The following is an 18,531-nucleotide window of genomic DNA, read 5'->3' as shown; positions in this document are numbered from 1 at the left end:
AAAACACCCAAAGTAGGAGACCAGGTCTCCAGGGTATAGTGTCGGTGTCACTTGGGGGCGGGCAGGCGGGCAGGACAAATCCACCCCCTTGTCCTCTGTGCCCTGATCCCCCCTGGGCACCCCCTGCCTGTGTCCCCTGCACCCCGATCTCCCCCAGGCACCCCTCCCCATGTCCCCTGCACCCTGATCTCCCCCAGGTGCCCCTCCCCGTGTCCCCTGTGCCCCGATCCCTCCCAGGTGCCCCCTCCCGGTCTCCCCTGCACCCTGAAATCCCCTGGGCGCCCCCTGCCTGCATCTCCTGCACCCCAATCTCCCCCAGGCACCCCTCCCCATGTCCCCCGTGCCCCGATCTCCCCCAGACACCCCTCCCCGTGTCCCCTGCACCCTGATCTCCCCTGGGCGCCCCCTGCCTGCATCTCCTGCACCCCATTCTCCCCCAGGTGTCCCCTCCCCATGTCCTCCGCGCCCGATCTCCCCCGGACGCCCGCTGCAGGCACCCCGACCTAACGCCCCTGTTGTCTGTTTCGGGGAGGGGCAGCTTCTCTCCCATCCCCGGGAGCCACTGGAGGTAGGGCTCATTTACACTAGATGCGCTGCTGCGGCACGGGCGCATCTCCGGCAGATTCACTCTTGCCCGCCAGTGTAATAAAAGCACCCCCGGGAGCGGTGGAGCCTTTCCTGCCAACCGGGGGCTGTCTACACTACTGCTTTGGCAGGCAGGGCCCAAGCTTCATTTTTTTGGGCCCAGGAAAAACGTGTAATACGCCCCCTCACACACACATGGGTTGCAGCCTGGCCTGAGCCCCCCAGGGCCTCTGGGCCCCGGTAAAGTGTCCTCTTCCCCTCCCCCATGTGGGGGCGCTGCAGGTGGGTGTAACTTACGTCACGGGTGAGAAGGAGATGTGTGGGGGGGGCTGGCCTCAGGCCTTGTCTACACTACACAGATACCTCGACCTATGTTAGATTGACTCACAGCCCCCGTGCCAATTGCCGGGCTTCCCGTCCACACACGGCCCTCCTGGAGTTGGAGGCGTGCATTCTCCCTGTGGGGGGGGGGGGGGGAGGGAGAGAACCGGGTCTCTCAGCTCTCCTGGGCCTGCCCCACGGGCTCCTGACGGGCTGTCCCCTCCCCCATCAGGAGCCGGGTCTGGCTGCCCGAACCCCCAGCTGGAAGTGGGGTCCAACTCTCCAGCTTTCCTGGGGCGTGGGGGGGGCACTGGGCTCCAGCCACTGATGCCTGCGGCCTTGTCCTCCCCGCCCAGTGACGCACACTTTGCCCTGTCAGCGGGGGACGCTGCGGGGGTTTAATTACATCGGCGGGAGATGGCTGCACATGTGGGTGGACTGGCAAAACTCGTGTCGCTTCGGAGGCAGGGGGGAGGGGGTTCCATGCCCCCTGGGCCACAAAAGCTTTGCTGGCAGACGGCCTGAGCACCCATGAAGGGCAAAAAATAGCGGGTGCTCAGCACCCACCGGGCCAGCCACCAGCCAGACGGGGTAGGACCAGGCAGGGAGGGAACCAGGCTCTCCTGCAGGCTGGCCCGGAGGGACCAGCATTGGAAGCCATCGGGGGCGGGGGGGCAGTGGGAAAAAGACAAAACCCCCCCACACACATACTGCAGCCAAGTGGGCAGGGAGAGCCAGGCCCAAGGCGGGACGGGTGGTTTCAGGTGAGGACGGCGCTCGCCCAGACCAGAAGTGCCCATATGGGGGGACGCGGCCCACTAGGGCCTCTGCGGTGCCAGGCCGGGGGGGGAGGGGAAAGCCCTTTAAGCCGGCGTGGGATGGGGTACAGGGCGGTCCCACCCACGCCCCAACCCCCATAACTAATGGTAACAAGCCCCGACATCTGCGTCTCCAGCCGGTCTCTATGTGCACCATATGCTTGCGTCTCCGACCGGTCTGTACAGGCAGTGCGTGCTCATGTCTCTGGCCGGTCTGTAGGGGCAGCGTGTACCCGCATCTCCGGCAGGTCCGTAGGGTCAGCGCATACCCGAGTCTCCAGCCGGTCCGTATGGGCAGCGGGTGCCCGCGGGCGCTGGATGAGGGGCTCAGCCCAGTAGCCTGCACTGGGACTGTGGGGGGGGCAGGAGTCGCCCCCCATGGATGGGGTGGGGGTGGGGAGGGTCGATCCCCCACGAGCGCTGTGGGGGGGGGGGGGGGGGAGCGCCGCTGCCGCTGAGTCTGGGGCGCTGGGGGGAGCAGACGGGGGGAGGGGCAGCCCAGGCCAGTGTACACGGGCCCCGCCCCAGACACACAGAACCGGGGGGCGGGGCCGGGCCGGGCAAGATGGCGTCGGGCGTCGGAAGTGACGTCACCCCGGCCCCAGCATGGTGGAGAAGAAGGTTGCAGGTAGCGGGGCGGGCCGGGTTAGCCGCGGGGCACCGGGCAGGTGGGGCAGGGGAAGCGGGGGCAGCCGCCGGGGGATGTGGGGCAGCGGAATCGGGGGGGCGCCGCGGTAGCCGTGGAGGGCAGGGACAGCTGGGGGGCGGCCGGTTCTGATCCGCCCCTCCCGCAGTGCGCTCCCAGGATCCGGGCCAGCGGCGGGTCCTGGACCGGGCCACGCGGCAGCGGCGGCTGAGCCGGCAGCTGGAGGCGCTGGAGAACGACAACTTCCAGGACGACCCGCACGCGAACCTGCCGCAGCTCGTCAAACGCCTGCCCCAGTTCGACGACGCCGCCGAGACCGGTGCGCCCGGACGCCTGGGTCCCTTTCCCGGCTCGGGGAGGGGAGTGGGGAGTAGTGGTTAGAGCGGGGGGGGGGTTGGGAGCCCGGACTCCTGGGTTCTCTCCCTGGCTCGGGGAGGGCAGTGGAGGCTAGTGGTTAGAGCGGGGGGCGGGGGGGGTCTCGGTTTCTCTCTGACCCGTTGCACCCCCAGGGAAGAAGAAGAAGAAGACCCGCGGGGATCATTTCAAACTCCGCTTCCGTAAAAACTTCCAGGCGCTGCTGGAAGAGCAGGTACAGCCCAGCCCCGGGCAGGTGTGTGGGGGGGGGGGCAGGGGGCGGGTACGGCCCAGCCTGGGGGTGAGGAGGAGTCAGGGGCACTGGGGGCAGCATGGCAGGGGCAGGGCTGTGAATGGGGGCGTAGCAGCTGTGTGGAGGGGGGGGGGCAGGGAGGGGCATGGGGGGAAGTATGGTGGGGGGGGGGGGGGCGCTGGCGGGGAGGCCGGGGGGAAGTGTGGTGGGGGAGGGGGCTGGCGGGGCTCACACTCTTCCCCCTCCCCCCAGAACCTGAGTGCGGGCGAGGGCCCCAGCTACGTGACGGCCTGCGCCACCCCCTCCAGCCTGCCCCAGCGGCACTTCTGCGCCGTGTGCGGCCTGCCCTCACACTACACCTGCGCCAGCTGCGGGGCCCGCTACTGCTGCGTCCGCTGCCTGGGAACCCACCAGGAGACCCGGTGAGACCTGGGGGGGCGGTGGCCCCCCAACCCCGCCCCCCACCCGGCATCTCCCTGGAGAACCAGGCCCCAAGCCCAGGGGAACGTTCAGGGTGGCACCTGGGCCGGGGAAGGGGTTGCAGGGGTGGTGGGGTCACAGGGGCAGGTTTTTGGGGGGCTCTAGTCCTTGCCCTTAGGCTGAGCCCTGGGGTGGGGGTCCTAGACCCAGCCTCTCCGGGAGCGCTGACCCCTTGCCCTGGTTCCCCTGGGGGGCCCTTGGTTGATGTGCCCGTCTCACTCCCTCCCCCAATCTCTGTCTCTCATTGCAGGTGCCTGAAGTGGACGGTTTAGCCCTGCCCAGGGTCCTGGATCTTCACCCCAACCCCACGGGGGGCCCCCTGATCCCGAACTGCCCTGTGTGTTAATAAACACTCCGTCCCCACGGCCCCGTGTGTTCCCTCTGTGCCCCTCGGGCAGGCGGGGGCTCCGGCCCCATGGCATGGGGCAATGCCTGGATCTGGTACATCCTCCCCCATCCTGGAATTGGGGGTTCACCCTGTTGCACGCATGGGGGGGGGGATGGGACTCAGGCACGCAGTGAAGGGGGGGGGACTCAGGCACGCAGCGAGAGGCTGGAGCGGCCCCGCACAGGGAACCTGGACTCCTGGTTTACTTGCTGGGTGACCTCAGTGAGCAACTTCTCCTCCTGGTGCCTCAGTTTCCCGTCCCTCCCTCCCTCTCCCAGCTGTTTGGGCTGGGAGCCCTACAGGGCAGGGACTGTCTTGCATCTAGGGAGCACCCGGCAGCCCAGGGCCACGCCCCCTTGATTTGGCACCTTGGACAACAGCTGCCAGGACCCAGTCTCACTTCTCCATTCCCCGGGGCCCTGGCCGTGGGGCAGGGGAGCGGCCCTGGCCGTGGGGCAGGGGAGCGGCCCTGGCCGTGGGGCAGGGGAGCGGCCCTGGCCGGGCTTTCCCTATGCCCTGGTGCTTCCCCGGTGAAGGGAGGGGGGCCACTCGCAGGGCAAGGTTGGCAGGGCTGTCCCAGGCAAATTGTACTGAGCCTCCAACAGGAGGGACCATCCAGTAGGGATGTGGGGGGTACTGGGGAGTGAGGGGGCTCTGGTGGGGGGAGGGGATCAAATGGGGGGGGGGGCAGCTCAGCAGGATACAGGGGTGAGCAGGTGGAGACCAAACAGTTTGTGCGGGGCCCAGCTGTAGCCGCAGGAACTGGGGGAGGGTGGACGGAGGGGAGTGGGGACTAGTGGCTAAAGCTGGGGGGCCGGCAGTCAGGACTCCTGGGTTCTCTCCCCGGCTCTGGGAGGGGAGTGGAGCCTAGTGGTTAGAGCGGGGGGGTGGGGGGCTGGGAGCCAGGACTCCTTTGGACTACCTTTGTGGTGGAGACACTGAGTGTGACAGGGTCCCTGGGATACCACCAGGACAGGGGAGGGGGGAGCTGCTCAGCCCTCCCAATGCACCCGGCGCCCCCGCCTCGTGCCCCACAACTGGGCCATCCCAACAGGGCTGGTGCAGGTTCGTTGGGCTGTGACCATGCCCCAGCCTCCGTGACCTGAGAGTTCCCGGGCGCCAGGCCTTCAGGCAGATGTAAACCTGGTCGGTTAACTCCAGCGAGAGGGCTAGGAAGGGGGCAGCCGGCCGAGTTAGGGGCCATCGCCAAATTAAAAACCCACCCTCGAGGCCCTGCCAGCGCCGCAGGATTTGAATCAAGCTGCATCTCACCCCAACTGGCACACGGAGTCTGGAGGCGGAGCGGAAAGGTGATTCAGGAGACAGGGCTCCTGGGTTCTAGCCCCACCTCTTCGGTTCAGCCTCCAGCCATTTCTTGCCCTGCCTCGGTTTCCCCGCCTGTGACATGGAGAAGATGCAGCTGGAACTGGGAGGTTGGCTGCGAGCGGTTGGCGTTTTGGCGACGCGCACGTAGCATAACTTCCTGCGGCCCGTGAGACCCGCCGGGGTACGGCCGTTCCCCCGGGTCGAGACTTTCATGAGGCCTGCTGTGCATGAAGCAAGGCGTCATTGTCATGGTGGGGAACGCGGGCGTGCGAGGGCGCCGCTTCGTGGTCCAGAGCAGCACGTCGCATGGGTATCCGCTGCCCCGTAACGCGCTCCGTCGCCGGTCAGCATGGCGAGCGAGATCGCTGTCAAACGAACCCGGCCACCGGGAAACGGATTAAAAACCCGGACCAGGCCAGTGAGTGCGGTGTGTTTCCGGGGGGAGGGAGGGAGGTCCCGCCATATTCAGCGGCTTTGCCAACCAGCGGGTGGGAAACAGAAGATGGTCTCGAAGAACATTAGCTGGCGTGGAGGATGTGTCACTGGCAGCAGGCACTCTGGGTCGCTTGGTGAGCTGGCCACACATCACCTGGCTCTGGGTCGGCTGGGGGGACTCTGCAAAAAAAAAAAAAAAAAAAAAAAAAAAAAAAAAAATTGGCGGGGTGGATACCCCGTTGGCACAAGCTCCTGTGTGGGCAAAAGGGCTGGTGCCACCCTGGGACGCAGGCACCTGGGAATTGCAAGGTGAGACTCTTGGGTTCTAGCCCCGCCTCTTCTGGTTGACCTCGGGCAATTTCCTGCCCTGCCTCAGTTTCCCCGCCCGCAGAAAGGCCATGATGGGGCTGCTCTGCCCTCCTGGCTCTCCCGGGGGAGCTCTGGTTCATGCCGTTTGCCCTGTGTGGAGCCCGGTAACTGGCATTTCTCTCCCGGGCAGCCTTCCTCCGAGAAGTGGCACATCCCCTGCGCAGGGGAGTCGGTGCCTGCAGTTGGCCCCGTGTAGTGCCTTGTTTCCGTCCCCCCAGGCTGGGCCTTCAGGCTTCGATTTCTCGGTCTGGGAGCGGCCTGCGGGGTCGAAGCCTGGCTGTGCCGAGAGCACGCCCCGGGGAGAAGCTGTGGCGGGTAAGATCTGGTGACGCCAGCTGGGCAGGAGGGGATCCGTGCTTTGCCGTGACACTGAAAGGAGTCTCTGGGGCTGGCAGATCCCCACGGGGTGTGGGGTTTGTCTCTACGGCTGGCAGCTGTGGGGCAGGGGCAGCTAAGATAGAACCCAGGAGTCCTGGCTCCCAGTGCCTCCTCCCCACTCTAACCACTAGCTCCCACTCCCCTCCCAGAGCCAGTGAGAGAACCCAGGCGTCCTGGCTCCCAGCTCCCCCCCCCCCCCCCCCAGACCCCTGTGTGTGGGACACGCTTCCCCTCTGCAGCAGCCGGCAGCCCTGGGGCGGGTCTCTAGCCCCCTCCCTCCCCCCCGTCATGACCCCACTGAGCCCGGGAGACACCAGCCGCGTGTTCCCACCCAGGCTGCAGGGGGAGCCGGAGGGAGGCGGTCCCGGAAGGAGCCGGCCCTGCTCCAGGGTGAGTGTCAGGACGCCTGGGTTCTCCCCCCAGCTCTGGGAGCGGAGTGGGGTCCGGCCTGGGGTCAGGACCCGCACTGGTGGCGCTGGGATGTGTCCAGGGGTCGCCTGGCAGCTCCTGCCGCCCCCCCCCCGGGGCTGGTTGGCTTCGTCTCCTGCTCCAGGCCCAGCGACCTGGGGGTCCCAGCGCTGTTCTGGGGGGTCCCTCCCGATGGGAGAACCAAGCCTGGCCAGCCCTATAGCCCAGGAGCTGCTGCTGTGGGGTGAGTGCGGGTCAGGACCCCATCGACCCCCCCACACACCCCCCACACTCCAGATCTCCAGCCCCAGTCGAGTTACTGGATCCTGACAGGCCGCGAACATTTACCTGAGCCCAGAACGGCTGAGAACCACTGCTCCAGAGGGAAACTGAGGCAGGGCTCTCTCACCCCTTCGGGGAGGATCGGGGGGGGGGGTGCCTGTCTACAGGAGACAGCAGGGGCAATCCGTCCCTCACTGGGGCAGGGCCCCCCTGGCACCGGGATCCCATGGTACGGACCCACCAGCCCTCACACTGACATCCTCCCCCGAGCCGGGGAGAGAACCCAGCAGTCCTGGGTCCCAGCCCCCACACTATAACCACTAATCCCCACTCCTCTCCCAGGGCCTGAACGTGGCTCCCCAGCCCGGCTCCCCCCACAGCCAGCGCCAGGCCGGGCCCCCAGGATGTTCCAGAGACGGAGCTGGGTGCTGGCCCTCTGCGTGTGCCTCACCCTCAGCTTCATCTTCTCCTGGCTGTGGAGGCTTCGGAGGTGAGTGAGTGAGTGGGGGGCTGGGAGCCAGGACGCCTGGGTTCTATCCCTGGCTCAGGGAGTGGGGGCTAGTGGTTAGAGCAAGGGAGCTGGGACTCCTGGGTTCTCTCCCCAGTTCTGGGAGAGGAGGGGGGGCTGGGAGCCAGGACTCCTGGGTTCTCCCCCTCGGCTGGTGCTAATCTCCCTGTGCCCCTCAGCCATGTCCGCCTGCCGGAGGCCGTGGCCCCGATCGCTGGCACTCCCCCAGTGTCTGGGCCAAGGACCCAGTGGCCCTGCTGGCCCCCATTCTGCGCCGGGAAGCCCAGGTATGTGGGGACTGGGAGATGGGGCGGGGGTGTTGGCATGGGGGGGGTGGCATTCAATGGGGCAGTGTGTGGAGGAGTGCTGTCAGGGACTTGGGGGGGCGGATTGGGGGGCTGTGGTGGAGGGGAGGAATGGGGGCTGGGGTGGGAGGGAAAGGAAGCACCCCCCTGGGTGGTGTCCCCTGGCTGTAATTAACCCCTCGTTTTCCTTGCCAGCCCTGAGGCCGTGGTGATGGGTGCAAAGCGGTGCTGGAGGCTGGCCCAGAAATTGAGCAAGGGAGCCTTCCCCAGGAGGTGAGCCTGGCCCGGGGAGTGGGTGACAGGGTGCCGGGGGGAGGGGTGGACACAGGGTCCTTGTTAGTGATGGCGCCCGTCCCGTCACCCCATCTCCCAGCCTGCCCCCCGAGCGGACGGTCCTTCCCCCCACCAACGTAGGGGGAAACTGAGGCAGATGCTGGGGTCCTATTACCGGCCATTTTTCTCCTCTTTGGCGGTGGAGGGGCAGGTCGGTGACTCTGTCTCTTCGTCCCAGGCTGGACGAGGGCTGGATCTTGAGGCAGCTGAAGCTGGTGCGGAGCTGCCCCTGGGCGCATAATGCCAGCGCCCTGGGCCAACACAGGTACCTCGCGCCGTCCCACTCCTCGTCCCGGGCCCCCTGCGTCTCTTCGTAGCGAGGCCACAGTGCCCGCTGCAGAGCCATGTGGAGAGGGCGCAAACTCCCCTCCGCGGCCCTGCCTGAACCCTTCTGCCCTGCCCTCCCCATGCCACTCTCTCCCCCGCGCAGGGCACAGCTGGGTCGCTGCTGCAACGCCTCCGCCAGGCTGGTGCTGACCCAGGAGAACGCGCCGCTGGGCTCCCGGATGGTCTACGACGGGCAGCGGGCCGAGAGGCAGCTGGTGCAGGAAAAGCTGCGGGAGAGCCTGCCGCAGGTCAGGGGCACTGGGCTGTAGGGATGGCAGCGGCTCAGCGCCGGGCGCTCCACCCCAGAGATGGCTGCATCTCAGCGCCGGGTGGGGGGGTCCCTGTAGGAACAGCCCCCCTGCGTCCCACCTCAGGGGTGGCTGCATCTCAGCGCTGGGAGAAATGGGTCCCTGGGGGGGGGGAATCCATGCATGGTCGGTGGGTGCTGACTCATGTCTCCCACCCGCAGGGCTCCCCGTTTCAGGGGCCCCCCTACGAGCGCTGTGCTGTGGTGGGGAATGGGGGCATCCTCCGCAACAGCAGCTGCGGCCCCGAGATCGACCGCGCCCAGTTTGTCATCAGGTAATGCTGGCCAGCCGGGGGTGGGAGGCTCTGGATGGGGGGTGCAGAACAGGGGAGAGAGGGGGAGCCGGGGAGCTGTTACACAGGCAGGAATGAGTGCTGCAGGGTGCAGAGAGAGGGGGGATCAGCAGCTGGGGAGTGCAGCGATCAGCGGGTGGGGGCACCATGGGGCTTGGTGGGGAGACCCTCGGCTCATGCTGTCCCCTTTGTCCCCCCAGGTTCAACCTGCCCCCCCTGGTCTTTGCGGACGATGTTGGCACCAAATCGAGTATCATCACCCTGAACCCCAGCATCCTGGATTCCCGGTACTGGGGAGGGAAGGGGGCAAAAAGGGACTCTGGATTGGAATATATGGGGGGGTCGGGGCTTGTGGGGTGGGGAATGCAGGATCGGATGCAGTCGGAGGAGTCCCAGCCCCCCACTCTCCAGTCGGCCGCGGAGCCCCTGGGGGTCGGAGGAGATGGAGGGAAGGAGGCTGGCGCTGGGGGACGGGCCCTGCCAGGACGGAGGCTGACACGGGGCATCACCCTTCCTGTCCGCAGGTTCTGGGGGCTGACTCGTCACCGCAGGCCCTTCGCAGAGGCAGTGGGCACCTACGGGGCCCCCCAGCTCCTCATCCCAGCCTTCAGCTTCGCCGGCCACGGGGAGCTCGCGTTTCGGGTGCTCTACACCCTGGAGGACTTCGGCTCGCCGGCCCGCACCCTCTTCATGAACCCCGAGTACCTGGCGGGGCTGGACAGGCACTGGCGCCGCCGCGGCCTCCGTGCCAGACGCCTCTCCTCCGGCTTCATGCTGGTAAGTGCTGCCCTGGAGCTATGCCGGCACCTCATCCTCTTCGGCTTCTGGCCCTTCCCGCAGGGCCCTGACGGGCAGCCCCTGCCCCACCACTACTACGACGACCAGACCCCCAACCTGGAATTTCACGCCATGCCCGAGGAGTTCACCCGTCTCCTGGCCATGCATCTCCAGGGCACCCTGCGGCTGCATCTGGGGCGTTGCCAGTGATAGACCCGCCGGCAGCCGGGCACAATGAGACGCGGCCGGTATTCCTGCCCCCCTGTTACCAAAGGTGGCGTCTGTTTCCTAGGCATTCATTAATTGATGTTCCTTAATTGGCTTCAGTTCAGTGATATTTAATGAACAAAGTTCATTAATTGCCAGTTGTTAACTGGCCGCCTTTAATTACTATTTAATTATTACACTGAATTGTTAATTGGCCTGCTTCCTTGCTGTTTAATTATTGCACTTTGTTCATTGTAATTAATGAGCCCTGGTCTGTTAATGGCTATTGAATTACCACGGTTCATTAGTCCACCATCGTTAACTGACGTCCATTGATGGCTATTCAAGGCAATTAGTTATGTGTAATGAAGAAGCCACCCTCTCTATGTCGGTAATAAAGGCTCTCTGGTGCTTGCCCTCCGTTCGGGAGGCTCGTTAATTCCTCTTCCTCAGCCTGGACATTTTCTTTCTTCTCAGTCACTGATTACAGGTCACCCTCCCTCCTGCGCCGGGGGGGGAGGGGGGGGGGACGCGTTGATTCCTTCCCAAGCCTTGATTGCTTGTTATTTAATCATCCGTTGGCACCTGGCTACAATGGGGTCTGCTGGTGGCCGCTCACCCAGCAGCTCTGGCGTCTTTCACTGCCTGAGTGGCTCCCACGCCATCCCCAGGCCCACAGAAGTGCCTTTCCTTTGTGCCATGAAATTCCATTGGGCTTTGGCCAATGGGAAGAGTATAAAGCCCATCCCTGGAAGAGCCGGGGCCTGGACTCGATGACCCCAACAATCCCTTCCAGTCCTATGTCCCTACGATAACAACCTTCTACTGCTGCTGGCTAAGGGAGCTCCTGTAGTCCTAGTGGCAGCGGTTGGCAGTGGAAAGGGACTGGGTTCCAGTCCCGCTGAGCGGGGCACCAGAGGGAAGCTGTCGCAGTTGCTCTTTTTAAAAAAAAAACAAACCTAGGAAACCCCATGTAAAAAACTTTGTGATGGCTGCAAAGAGTCAGCCCTTGTCAGGTCTCCAGTGGAATCCAGCCCTGTGCGTGTCTGCAGCATGCCATGGGCGTGGAGGCCTCTTTTCCCCAAAGGTGCATGTGGGAGTTGTCGTTCTGGTTGTATGGCCAATGGGTGTGCCTCAGTTTCCCCACTGGCTTTATACTGGGTGTGAAGGGGTTAAATCCTCCTCTGGGACAAGGCGCAGTGAAGGGTGGCTGTTAAAGGGGCCGTCAGTTACCTTGATTGGCAGGGCGAACTGTCCACAGATGGAGGGGGCACCCTGGAGAGCTAAGGGGCGCGGGGTCGATTGAGCCGGGTGGAGTGATAAGGGGCGTTTATTCGGTTACAGCTTCGCGTCCACTAGTTCCCTTTTGTCTCGCGACCAACAAAGTGAGCCCTGAGTTCACTACTTTACACCCTTTTATCTACAATAACATGTAAACACCCACACTTCTACCACCCCCATAAAACCCCGATTTGGTGATAGAAATGGTTATAAAATGAATATTAATGGCCGGGGGAGGCGTATAATTAGACCCGCCCCTGTTTGTTATTTCCACGTAACCTGTGTGGGGTGTGCCTTTTTGCCATGAATTGGGCTAGCTTGACAGCAGGAATGACCATAAATTCCCGTAACGAAGTGACTACGCGGGAGGAAGCGGGGGCAGAGATCTCGAGCTTTCGCTAACAGGCATGACAAGATAACGCCTTTCTTACCACATTCTTTGTCCAGGTGGTGAGGGGCGGAGTAAGAAGGGGGAACAGAGGCCCCCATATTATGACCCCGTTACCATGGGACCTATCGGTCAGGTCTGCCCTGCTCCAGACACTACTAGAAGGCGGCTGTGATTTGCCTCCCCCCCCTCCTTAACTTTAAGGCTAGGAAGCTGCTGTGGTTTGCACATTGATTATTGCTTGTGTAGTACATGGCCTTTGTAGCCCAAGTCAGGGGGCTGCCCTGCCAACCAATCCTTTAGCGACTCAAACAAAAGGTTTATTATAAAAGGCAAGAAACGCCCGAGGTGAGAAGTGTTCTGGGGTTAAAACAATCAGAGACGTACAAATGATTTGAAAGTCCAAATCTATCTGGTTATCAGGAGCACTGTGGAGTTTGCAGGCTTGTATAGTCCCGCTGGTGAACATCCAGTCTCTGGATGGGTCTCAGTCCTTTGTTTCACAGCTTCTGTTGCAGATGAGTTGGTCCAGAGGCAGGAAGCAGGACTGAAGACAGCGTGGCTGGGTGCAGCTGTCTTTTGCCAGGCTGCTTGTGGAAATTTGCATGGAGCCCGAGATCACCTAGGCAAGTCCGGGTGACTTATTAATGGGGCCATTAAATATATCGTTGCAGCCGTCCTGTCTGGGGCATGGCCCCGAAAGAAAGCACAAGCTGAACTACAGATACATCAAACACAGCCGCAACTCCCAGTACAAAGACGACACATGCCCATAAAGAATAGCATCCTGCTTAGGAAATTCCAGCCTTTCGAATGGCACCTGCCATGGCCTAGCTCCCATGACTGACTATGATTTTGCAAGCTTGCTGTTAAATAAGATGAGAAATGGTCCCCCTAATCCAGCCAGCATCACAGATGCATGTCGGGGAATCTGGGGGTCAGGGAAGGTAGTTTTATACAGGGAGCTCTGCAAAATTGTGCTGTGCAAACAGCTGTAAAGTTTGCTTCTGTGTTCTCACCTGGGGGGGGGGAAAGCACGACATTTATATTTTGTGCATAAGCAAGGGGTCACACATCAAACCCCAACACTGAATATGTGGTCAAAATTAAATATCCAAATGGGAAATGAATAGACAATTAAAAGCCATTCAGACACATCACCAGGTTTTCACCGGCATGTGTGTTAATAATACGAATCAGTGAGTTGGATTTTTTTGTTATGTGATAAAAGGGTTGGAAGATTGTGTCTGTGTAACTTTATCTATGTCACCTGCCGTATTCTAATAATCCCCGTGCCCTGGATAAAATGCGCAGCTAAATTAATGAATTAATATTCAACCTCAACGGGACCCATTGAAAGCTGTACAGAAAATGGGAAATCTTGGACCGAAGCAGAAATGAATGCATAAAAACAATCAAAACTTCCTGAAAGAACATTGTAAACAGAGCTTTGGACAAAGCACTGGGAATAAATTACTGTTTTACCCTCAAAAAAAAAAGTTATCAAACAAATTACAGCTAGGGACGTGCTCTGAAGAGGGCTAATGATTTTAATTAATTGGTTAATTAATTAAAATAATGTTAATTAATTAATAACAGTAATCATAAATATTAAACATTCAACTTCCTTTACCAGTGAGAGTATTCGCCCCAACTACAGAAGAAATCCTGCCTGTGAAGATACCGCTCTGCTTTTTGTGTGGTGTATTTCACTTTCCAGATGGCGAGTTACGTCTTTTTCTCCTGCACAGCCACAGGACAGCTCCCGGCAACACAGAAAAAAGAAATCTTGCCTGCTACTGGAGCAATGAAGGGCCAGGAATTTATCCAGCATGGTTTAAATTTTGATCTCTGCTTTGTAGAACCCTCAAACTTCTGATCAAGTCCTGCTCAGTTTTTTTGGGCCAATTCATCTTTTTTTGACTGTCAAATATTCACACCCACTCCCCCCCACTCACACTTCTCTCGCTTGCCTATGGTTATTACCACGTTACACAAACCTGAAGAGTGGCTTTTCAGGCTCTATGCCCCGGGCCCTGGATGTATTGTTGTCTCTTGCAGCACCGGAGTAAAAATATTTAAAACCTTTATGCAGTTACTAAAATGCGTGAGATTAAGTTTAGGAACGTGTGTGAGCGTGAACTGGCGTGCGAATGCAAGAGTCCCTCGTGCCCAGTGAAACGTGAATATCTGGTCTGACTGAGATCACTTCAGCTGAGTTATAACTGCGTTCAGACCGTCCCTGGTAAATAAGAAAGGTGTGGGACTGGAAGTCGGTGGACCAAAACGGATGTGTCTGAAACTAGGCTGAACTGGGGGGCAAAATAATGAAGGGCTGGGCAGATCCACCTTTGGCGGGCCTGACAAAAGACATTCTGGGGAGAAAAATCGGCTCCGGGCTTGAACTTCACCATCACGGCTGCCACCCCATTATCTCCTGGGAACCCGGGCCTTCGTCAGCCCAATGAAAACCTGGGCCGGAGAGGGACCCAGCTGACATTGGCACCTAAATCCCAGACCCCACTGTAGATGAAATGGGATCGCACTTTAACAACAGTAATAACAGCTAATGCCTCTTACCCCCAAAAGGACAGTTATGCTTGGATGCCATCAAACAGACGGTCCAACCCAGGGCGTTTTCCTTTTAAAAACGCTCACCGGCCAACAGGAACAAGGGATGTGGTTACAATGAAAGTCATAGAATCCTAGAAGACAAGGGTTGGAAGGGACCTCAGGAAGTATCTAGTCCAACCCCCTGCTCAAAGCAGGACCAACCCCAACTATATCATCCCAGCCAGGGCTTTGTCAAGTCGGGTCTTCAAAACCTCTAAGGATGGAGATTCCACCACCTCCCTAGGTAACCCATTCCAGTGCTTCACCACCCTCCTAGGGAAAAAGCTTTACCTAATATCCAACCTAGACCTCCCCCACTGCAACTTGAGACCATTGCTCCTAGTTCTGTCATCTGCCCCCACTGAGAACAGCCTAACTCCATCCTGCCTGGACCCCCCCTTCAGGTAGTTGAAGGCAAAGCCAGGCTTAATACTTCACGTTGCAAAAATGTTACTCCTTTTCCCATCTTTTCTGTGTCCTTAATAAAAGATTAAAAGGGTTTTTAACGGGGCGTTTTCAGGAGACTGAGGTATCTGGGTATCAAACCCCGTACCTTGCTCTAATTGTAGACAGTGGCTGTGTTATGTTATCACCTTTGGCCCATTTAGTCGATCTAAACACAACATTTTTTTGCACCCCAGCATGGTAAAGTGATAGGGCATGCTGAAACACTTGACACAAGCTTTGAAGTTAGTTTAAAACACAAGATGGTTTTAAAATCCATCAGTGGTGTGAGCTTGATTCAGATAAGCCTGCAGAGCAAACTGTGACTGTTTTTGCAGGGAAGAAAACAGCTAACCGTTGTCTCAAAGTTATCAATTTTTGGTAAAATCTTTTAACAGATGCTTTCTTTCAGGTTTTTTCCATTGTACTTTAAGGTTTGGTGTTTCTGTGCTGAGTAATAATTGGGTGAGATCCATAAAAAGTTTTGTAAGAAAAAGCAAAAGGGGTTAAAAAACGAAGTCAATTAAAGTGTTGAAGGTTAAATTGCTAAAGCGGACTTTCACTGAAACGACCTCTTGCATAAACTTCTTGTTAACAAAACACCAGCTTAATTCACGGCTGCTCCTGCGTTTACTGTGAATGAAATCTCAAACCACCCCCCCCCCCCCCCCGGAATCTAGTTTGCAGCACCCAAATGTTTGCAACTGTTTTGTTTTTCAAAGGTTTTTTTCCTTGTTGTCTTTGCAGGGTGGGTGTTTGTTTGCAATAGCGTGTTGGTTTCTTTTTGATATCAGTGGGCTTTGGTGTTGACATGCTGTGCTGGTTAAAACCCCGTGATGGGCTAAACAGCCCTGAGGGCAGAGGAGGTCTGTCCTAGACTAAAAACACTTTGTGTACCACAAATGGCTCATGAATGTAAAAATGGTTGCAAAAATCCCTACTTCCCTTTAAAGGAGGCAACGCACAAGTAAAAATACTACCAGGACTAAAGGGTTGTGTGAATGTATAGCTTTACTTGTAGAGACAGAGAAAAAGGTCAGAAGTTTTGTTCCTTTTCACACATTCTGGGCATGCAGCCACAGAAGTGATAAGAGCTGGGTTTTAAAAAAATACCTCACAAATGTAAAAGCAACCCTTCCGAGTCTTCTTTTAGCTGTACATGAAACGAGTTGCAAATTCTTATGCTTTGTTCGCATCGACGAAGTTGAACTGTCATTTTTGTAACAGCCAATTGAAGCAAATGTATCAACACCTGTTTTGGGATGACAAATTTGCAAGCCTTAAAATATAATCTTTTTCTTTCTCCAGATCAGTGGTTCTCAGCCCACCACTGCGCCCCATGTGCCAGCCTCACGGCCAGACAGGTGATATATCTATAGTGTGGATGTGACGCATGTAATGAAGAGAGCTGAATATGTGGCCCAAAAGGTAAATATGTTAAGAACCACCGTTCCAGATGTTTAAAAATGAAATAAGGTTTTGGGCTAAGTAATTGTGCTTTTACGAACAAATGTCCACTCTGAATTGGAACTGGCTCATAAAATTGGGCTGCAACTTTACCCTTCTTGTCTGCTCAACGGTAGAAAGTGAGATGAGAAATTCCAGCCCAAAGAGCGAAAGAAAAAAGAAATAATCTCAAAAAGTGCAAGGAAAAGTGAACGGCCCAATGCTGAAAAACTCCAGCCCAGAAGGGAAGGTGCAAAATGCCATAAAAAGGTTCTGGACAAAACCAAAATGGTTCCATCCAATAAGAGTCGGGGCCAAAAAATTATTGGGCAAAAAGTGTGTGTGGGGGGGTAAGAAAGTGAAGAAATTTCTGGGGGTGTTATGCCAGGCACCGCTGATCACAGCGGCCTGCAGGTTCTGGATACCAGGTGTGGAAGAAACAAGGCTTCACTCTGCATTTTAGTTGAGGCTCATCACAGATCTGAGACTCTTTTATTATTTTAAAGACACAAGCATATGCAAGGGGAGAGCCACTGACGGGGTTGTCTCTGGTCAGTAAAGGGTCTCCGCCCTCAGGCAGATTTTAACATATATTTATAACAGTGTTAGAATTACAGCAGTCATTCTTCTTATCATTAGTCAAGGTTACAGACATAAGCAAACTGCAGTACAAGCATTTTCCCAGTTCAGACAGTTACATTTTCAACACAGTTACATTTTTCAGCACTTTCTCACTCACCCCCTCCCTTTACCCATAATACATACTTTTCTTGACCAAAGTTTAAGGCCTAAGCAGTTTACTTCAACAATTCCCCCCTTTGGTGTTCTATAGCACCATACTACCTTAAACTTCCACATTCATTGAGTCTTCAACTTCTTTCTTCACTTGCTCGCCCCATTCTTTTATCTCAGCATACATATTATATACTGCTGCTTTCTGTTCTGGGCTCAGCATATCTTTTTGCATTTCCTTTGCAGTACATTTGAAGCAACATTTTATAAGCATTATGAATACTTTTTGGCGGAAATATTTCTGGCTGAAAAGTGCAAAAAAAAAAAAAAAAAAAAAAAAAAAGGAGAAATTTTAGTACCCCCCCCCCCCCCCAATCTCTGGCTACATTGTGCAACCCTCTTTTCCCACCTCCCTGAAAAAAACCCCTCTATGATGCTGGCTGGGTTAGGGGGTCCATTTATTATATTATTTAACATCAATATGTCAAAATGACAATAATTCATATGAAAGAGGATATGTGAGGTGCCGTTAGAAAGGTTATAATTTGCTAACTATGACGATGTTGATGTGCCTGTGTCATATCTGTACTGGAAGTTCTGGCTATGTTTGACGTCTCTGTAGTTCAACTTGGGCCGTGTCTCTGGGCGACGCCCCAGACAGGATGGCTGCAGCAATAAACTGTTTAATGGCTCATTAAGGAAACTCAAGGACAGTGGACCCAGGGGGAGAAGCCAGGGATATGCACCTGATGCATGATCCAGGACATGTAAGAACCTGGCAATCCAAAATAAAAGGCAGCTGCAGGACCACATCCATGTCTGTCTTCAGCCTTCACCTCCCTCTGCATCAACTTGTCTGCAACTGAAGCTGTAAAACCAAGGACTGAGACCCATCCAGGTCCTGGATGTTCACCAGAGGGATTGTACAAGCCTGCAAACACCACAACTCTACAGAGAAGCTGATATAGGTGGACTTTTGAATACTTTGTATGTATCTGATTGCTCTGACCCAATTTAACATCTCTCTTATAGTTCATTTCCTTCCTTTTATAATAAACCTTTCGTTTTAGTTACTAATGTTATACTTAGAAATAAACAGCAGGATCTTATTTAGGGGGTAAGGCAATATGCCACGTTTATTATGAATACAGAAAAGAGAAACATTTCAAAAAGCAAACAATTGCCTAAAACACTCTCTCATTCACACACACACACGCACACACATGAGAGTTCTGCAGGAGAGACATAGTTACCAGTCCCTTGTTGCTCGAGCTGAAATCACTGGCCAAGTGATTCAGACACAAGGGTGGAGCCGGGATCTGTTGGTCACGACACAATGCTCCTTGGCGAATGCAGAACGAGCCCAAAGTCCAGGTTTCTTCTTTCCACTTTTATACTTTATCCACCCCCATTCAGGTCTATGGATTTGTCATGTCAGATGGTCTTTTTGTTTGATGTAATCATCAATTAAGTTTGTTGCTGTAGGGGTGACAACTTTCCCATCATTCTTTCATTCCTGTTTTACAC

General features: G+C 57.1%; 2 protein-coding genes across 6 annotated transcripts; both read left to right on the top strand.

Moving 5' to 3' along the window:
• Positions 1–2,211: 2,211 nt before the first annotated feature.
• Positions 2,212–3,823, top strand: ZNHIT1 (zinc finger HIT-type containing 1). The gene is made up of 5 exons (XM_067534532.1): positions 2,212–2,352; positions 2,519–2,689; positions 2,880–2,959; positions 3,230–3,399; positions 3,708–3,823. The coding sequence occupies exons 1-5, from the start codon at positions 2,331–2,333 to the stop codon at positions 3,727–3,729; spliced, it is 465 nt and encodes a 154-aa protein (XP_067390633.1). The 5' UTR covers positions 2,212–2,330; the 3' UTR covers positions 3,730–3,823.
• Positions 3,824–4,762: 939 nt separating this feature from the next.
• On the top strand, positions 4,763–16,617 carry LOC137144300 (alpha-2,8-sialyltransferase 8E-like). 5 transcript variants are annotated; one of them, XM_067534512.1, is made up of 10 exons: positions 4,763–5,589; positions 7,386–7,533; positions 7,731–7,838; positions 8,052–8,129; positions 8,341–8,454; positions 8,620–8,764; positions 8,986–9,098; positions 9,317–9,403; positions 9,641–9,893; positions 16,135–16,617. In XM_067534512.1, the coding sequence occupies exons 1-10, from the start codon at positions 5,478–5,480 to the stop codon at positions 16,192–16,194; spliced, it is 1,218 nt and encodes a 405-aa protein (XP_067390613.1). In that variant the 5' UTR covers positions 4,763–5,477; the 3' UTR covers positions 16,195–16,617. The 5 variants fall into 5 exon arrangements, with proteins under 5 accessions (XP_067390613.1, XP_067390615.1, XP_067390612.1 ...); XM_067534514.1 differs by lacking the exon at positions 16,135–16,617 and adding an exon at positions 13,406–13,595; XM_067534511.1 differs by lacking the exon at positions 16,135–16,617 and having other exon boundaries at positions 8,368–8,454; positions 9,641–10,539.
• Positions 16,618–18,531: the final 1,914 nt, after the last annotated feature.

This window comes from Emydura macquarii, unplaced genomic scaffold, assembly GCF_026122565.2.
Source record: "Emydura macquarii macquarii isolate MOO-44397 ecotype Brisbane River unplaced genomic scaffold, CSIRO-AGI_Emac_v2 contig_3450, whole genome shotgun sequence".
In the NCBI taxonomy this organism is placed as follows: Eukaryota; Metazoa; Chordata; order Testudines; family Chelidae; genus Emydura; species Emydura macquarii.
This window is presented reverse-complemented; position numbering and strand designations above follow the sequence as displayed.

Excerpts from the sequence above, each read along its gene's own strand:
- ZNHIT1 (XM_067534532.1), top strand. The coding sequence starts at position 2,331 with ATGGTGGAGAAGAAGGTTGCAG. Across the intron at positions 2,353-2,518 it reads GGTGGAGAAGAAGGTTGCAG|TGCGCTCCCAGGATCCGGGC; the intron begins GTAGCGGGGCGG and ends CCCCTCCCGCAG. Across the intron at positions 3,400-3,707 it reads GGAACCCACCAGGAGACCCG|GTGCCTGAAGTGGACGGTTT; the intron begins GTGAGACCTGGG and ends CTCTCATTGCAG.
- LOC137144300 (XM_067534510.1), top strand. The coding sequence starts at position 5,478 with ATGGGTATCCGCTGCCCCGTAACGCGCTCCGTCGCCGGTCAGCATGGC. Across the intron at positions 5,590-7,385 it reads TAAAAACCCGGACCAGGCCA|GGCCTGAACGTGGCTCCCCA; the intron begins GTGAGTGCGGTG and ends CTCCTCTCCCAG. Across the intron at positions 7,534-7,730 it reads TGGCTGTGGAGGCTTCGGAG|CCATGTCCGCCTGCCGGAGG; the intron begins GTGAGTGAGTGA and ends TGTGCCCCTCAG.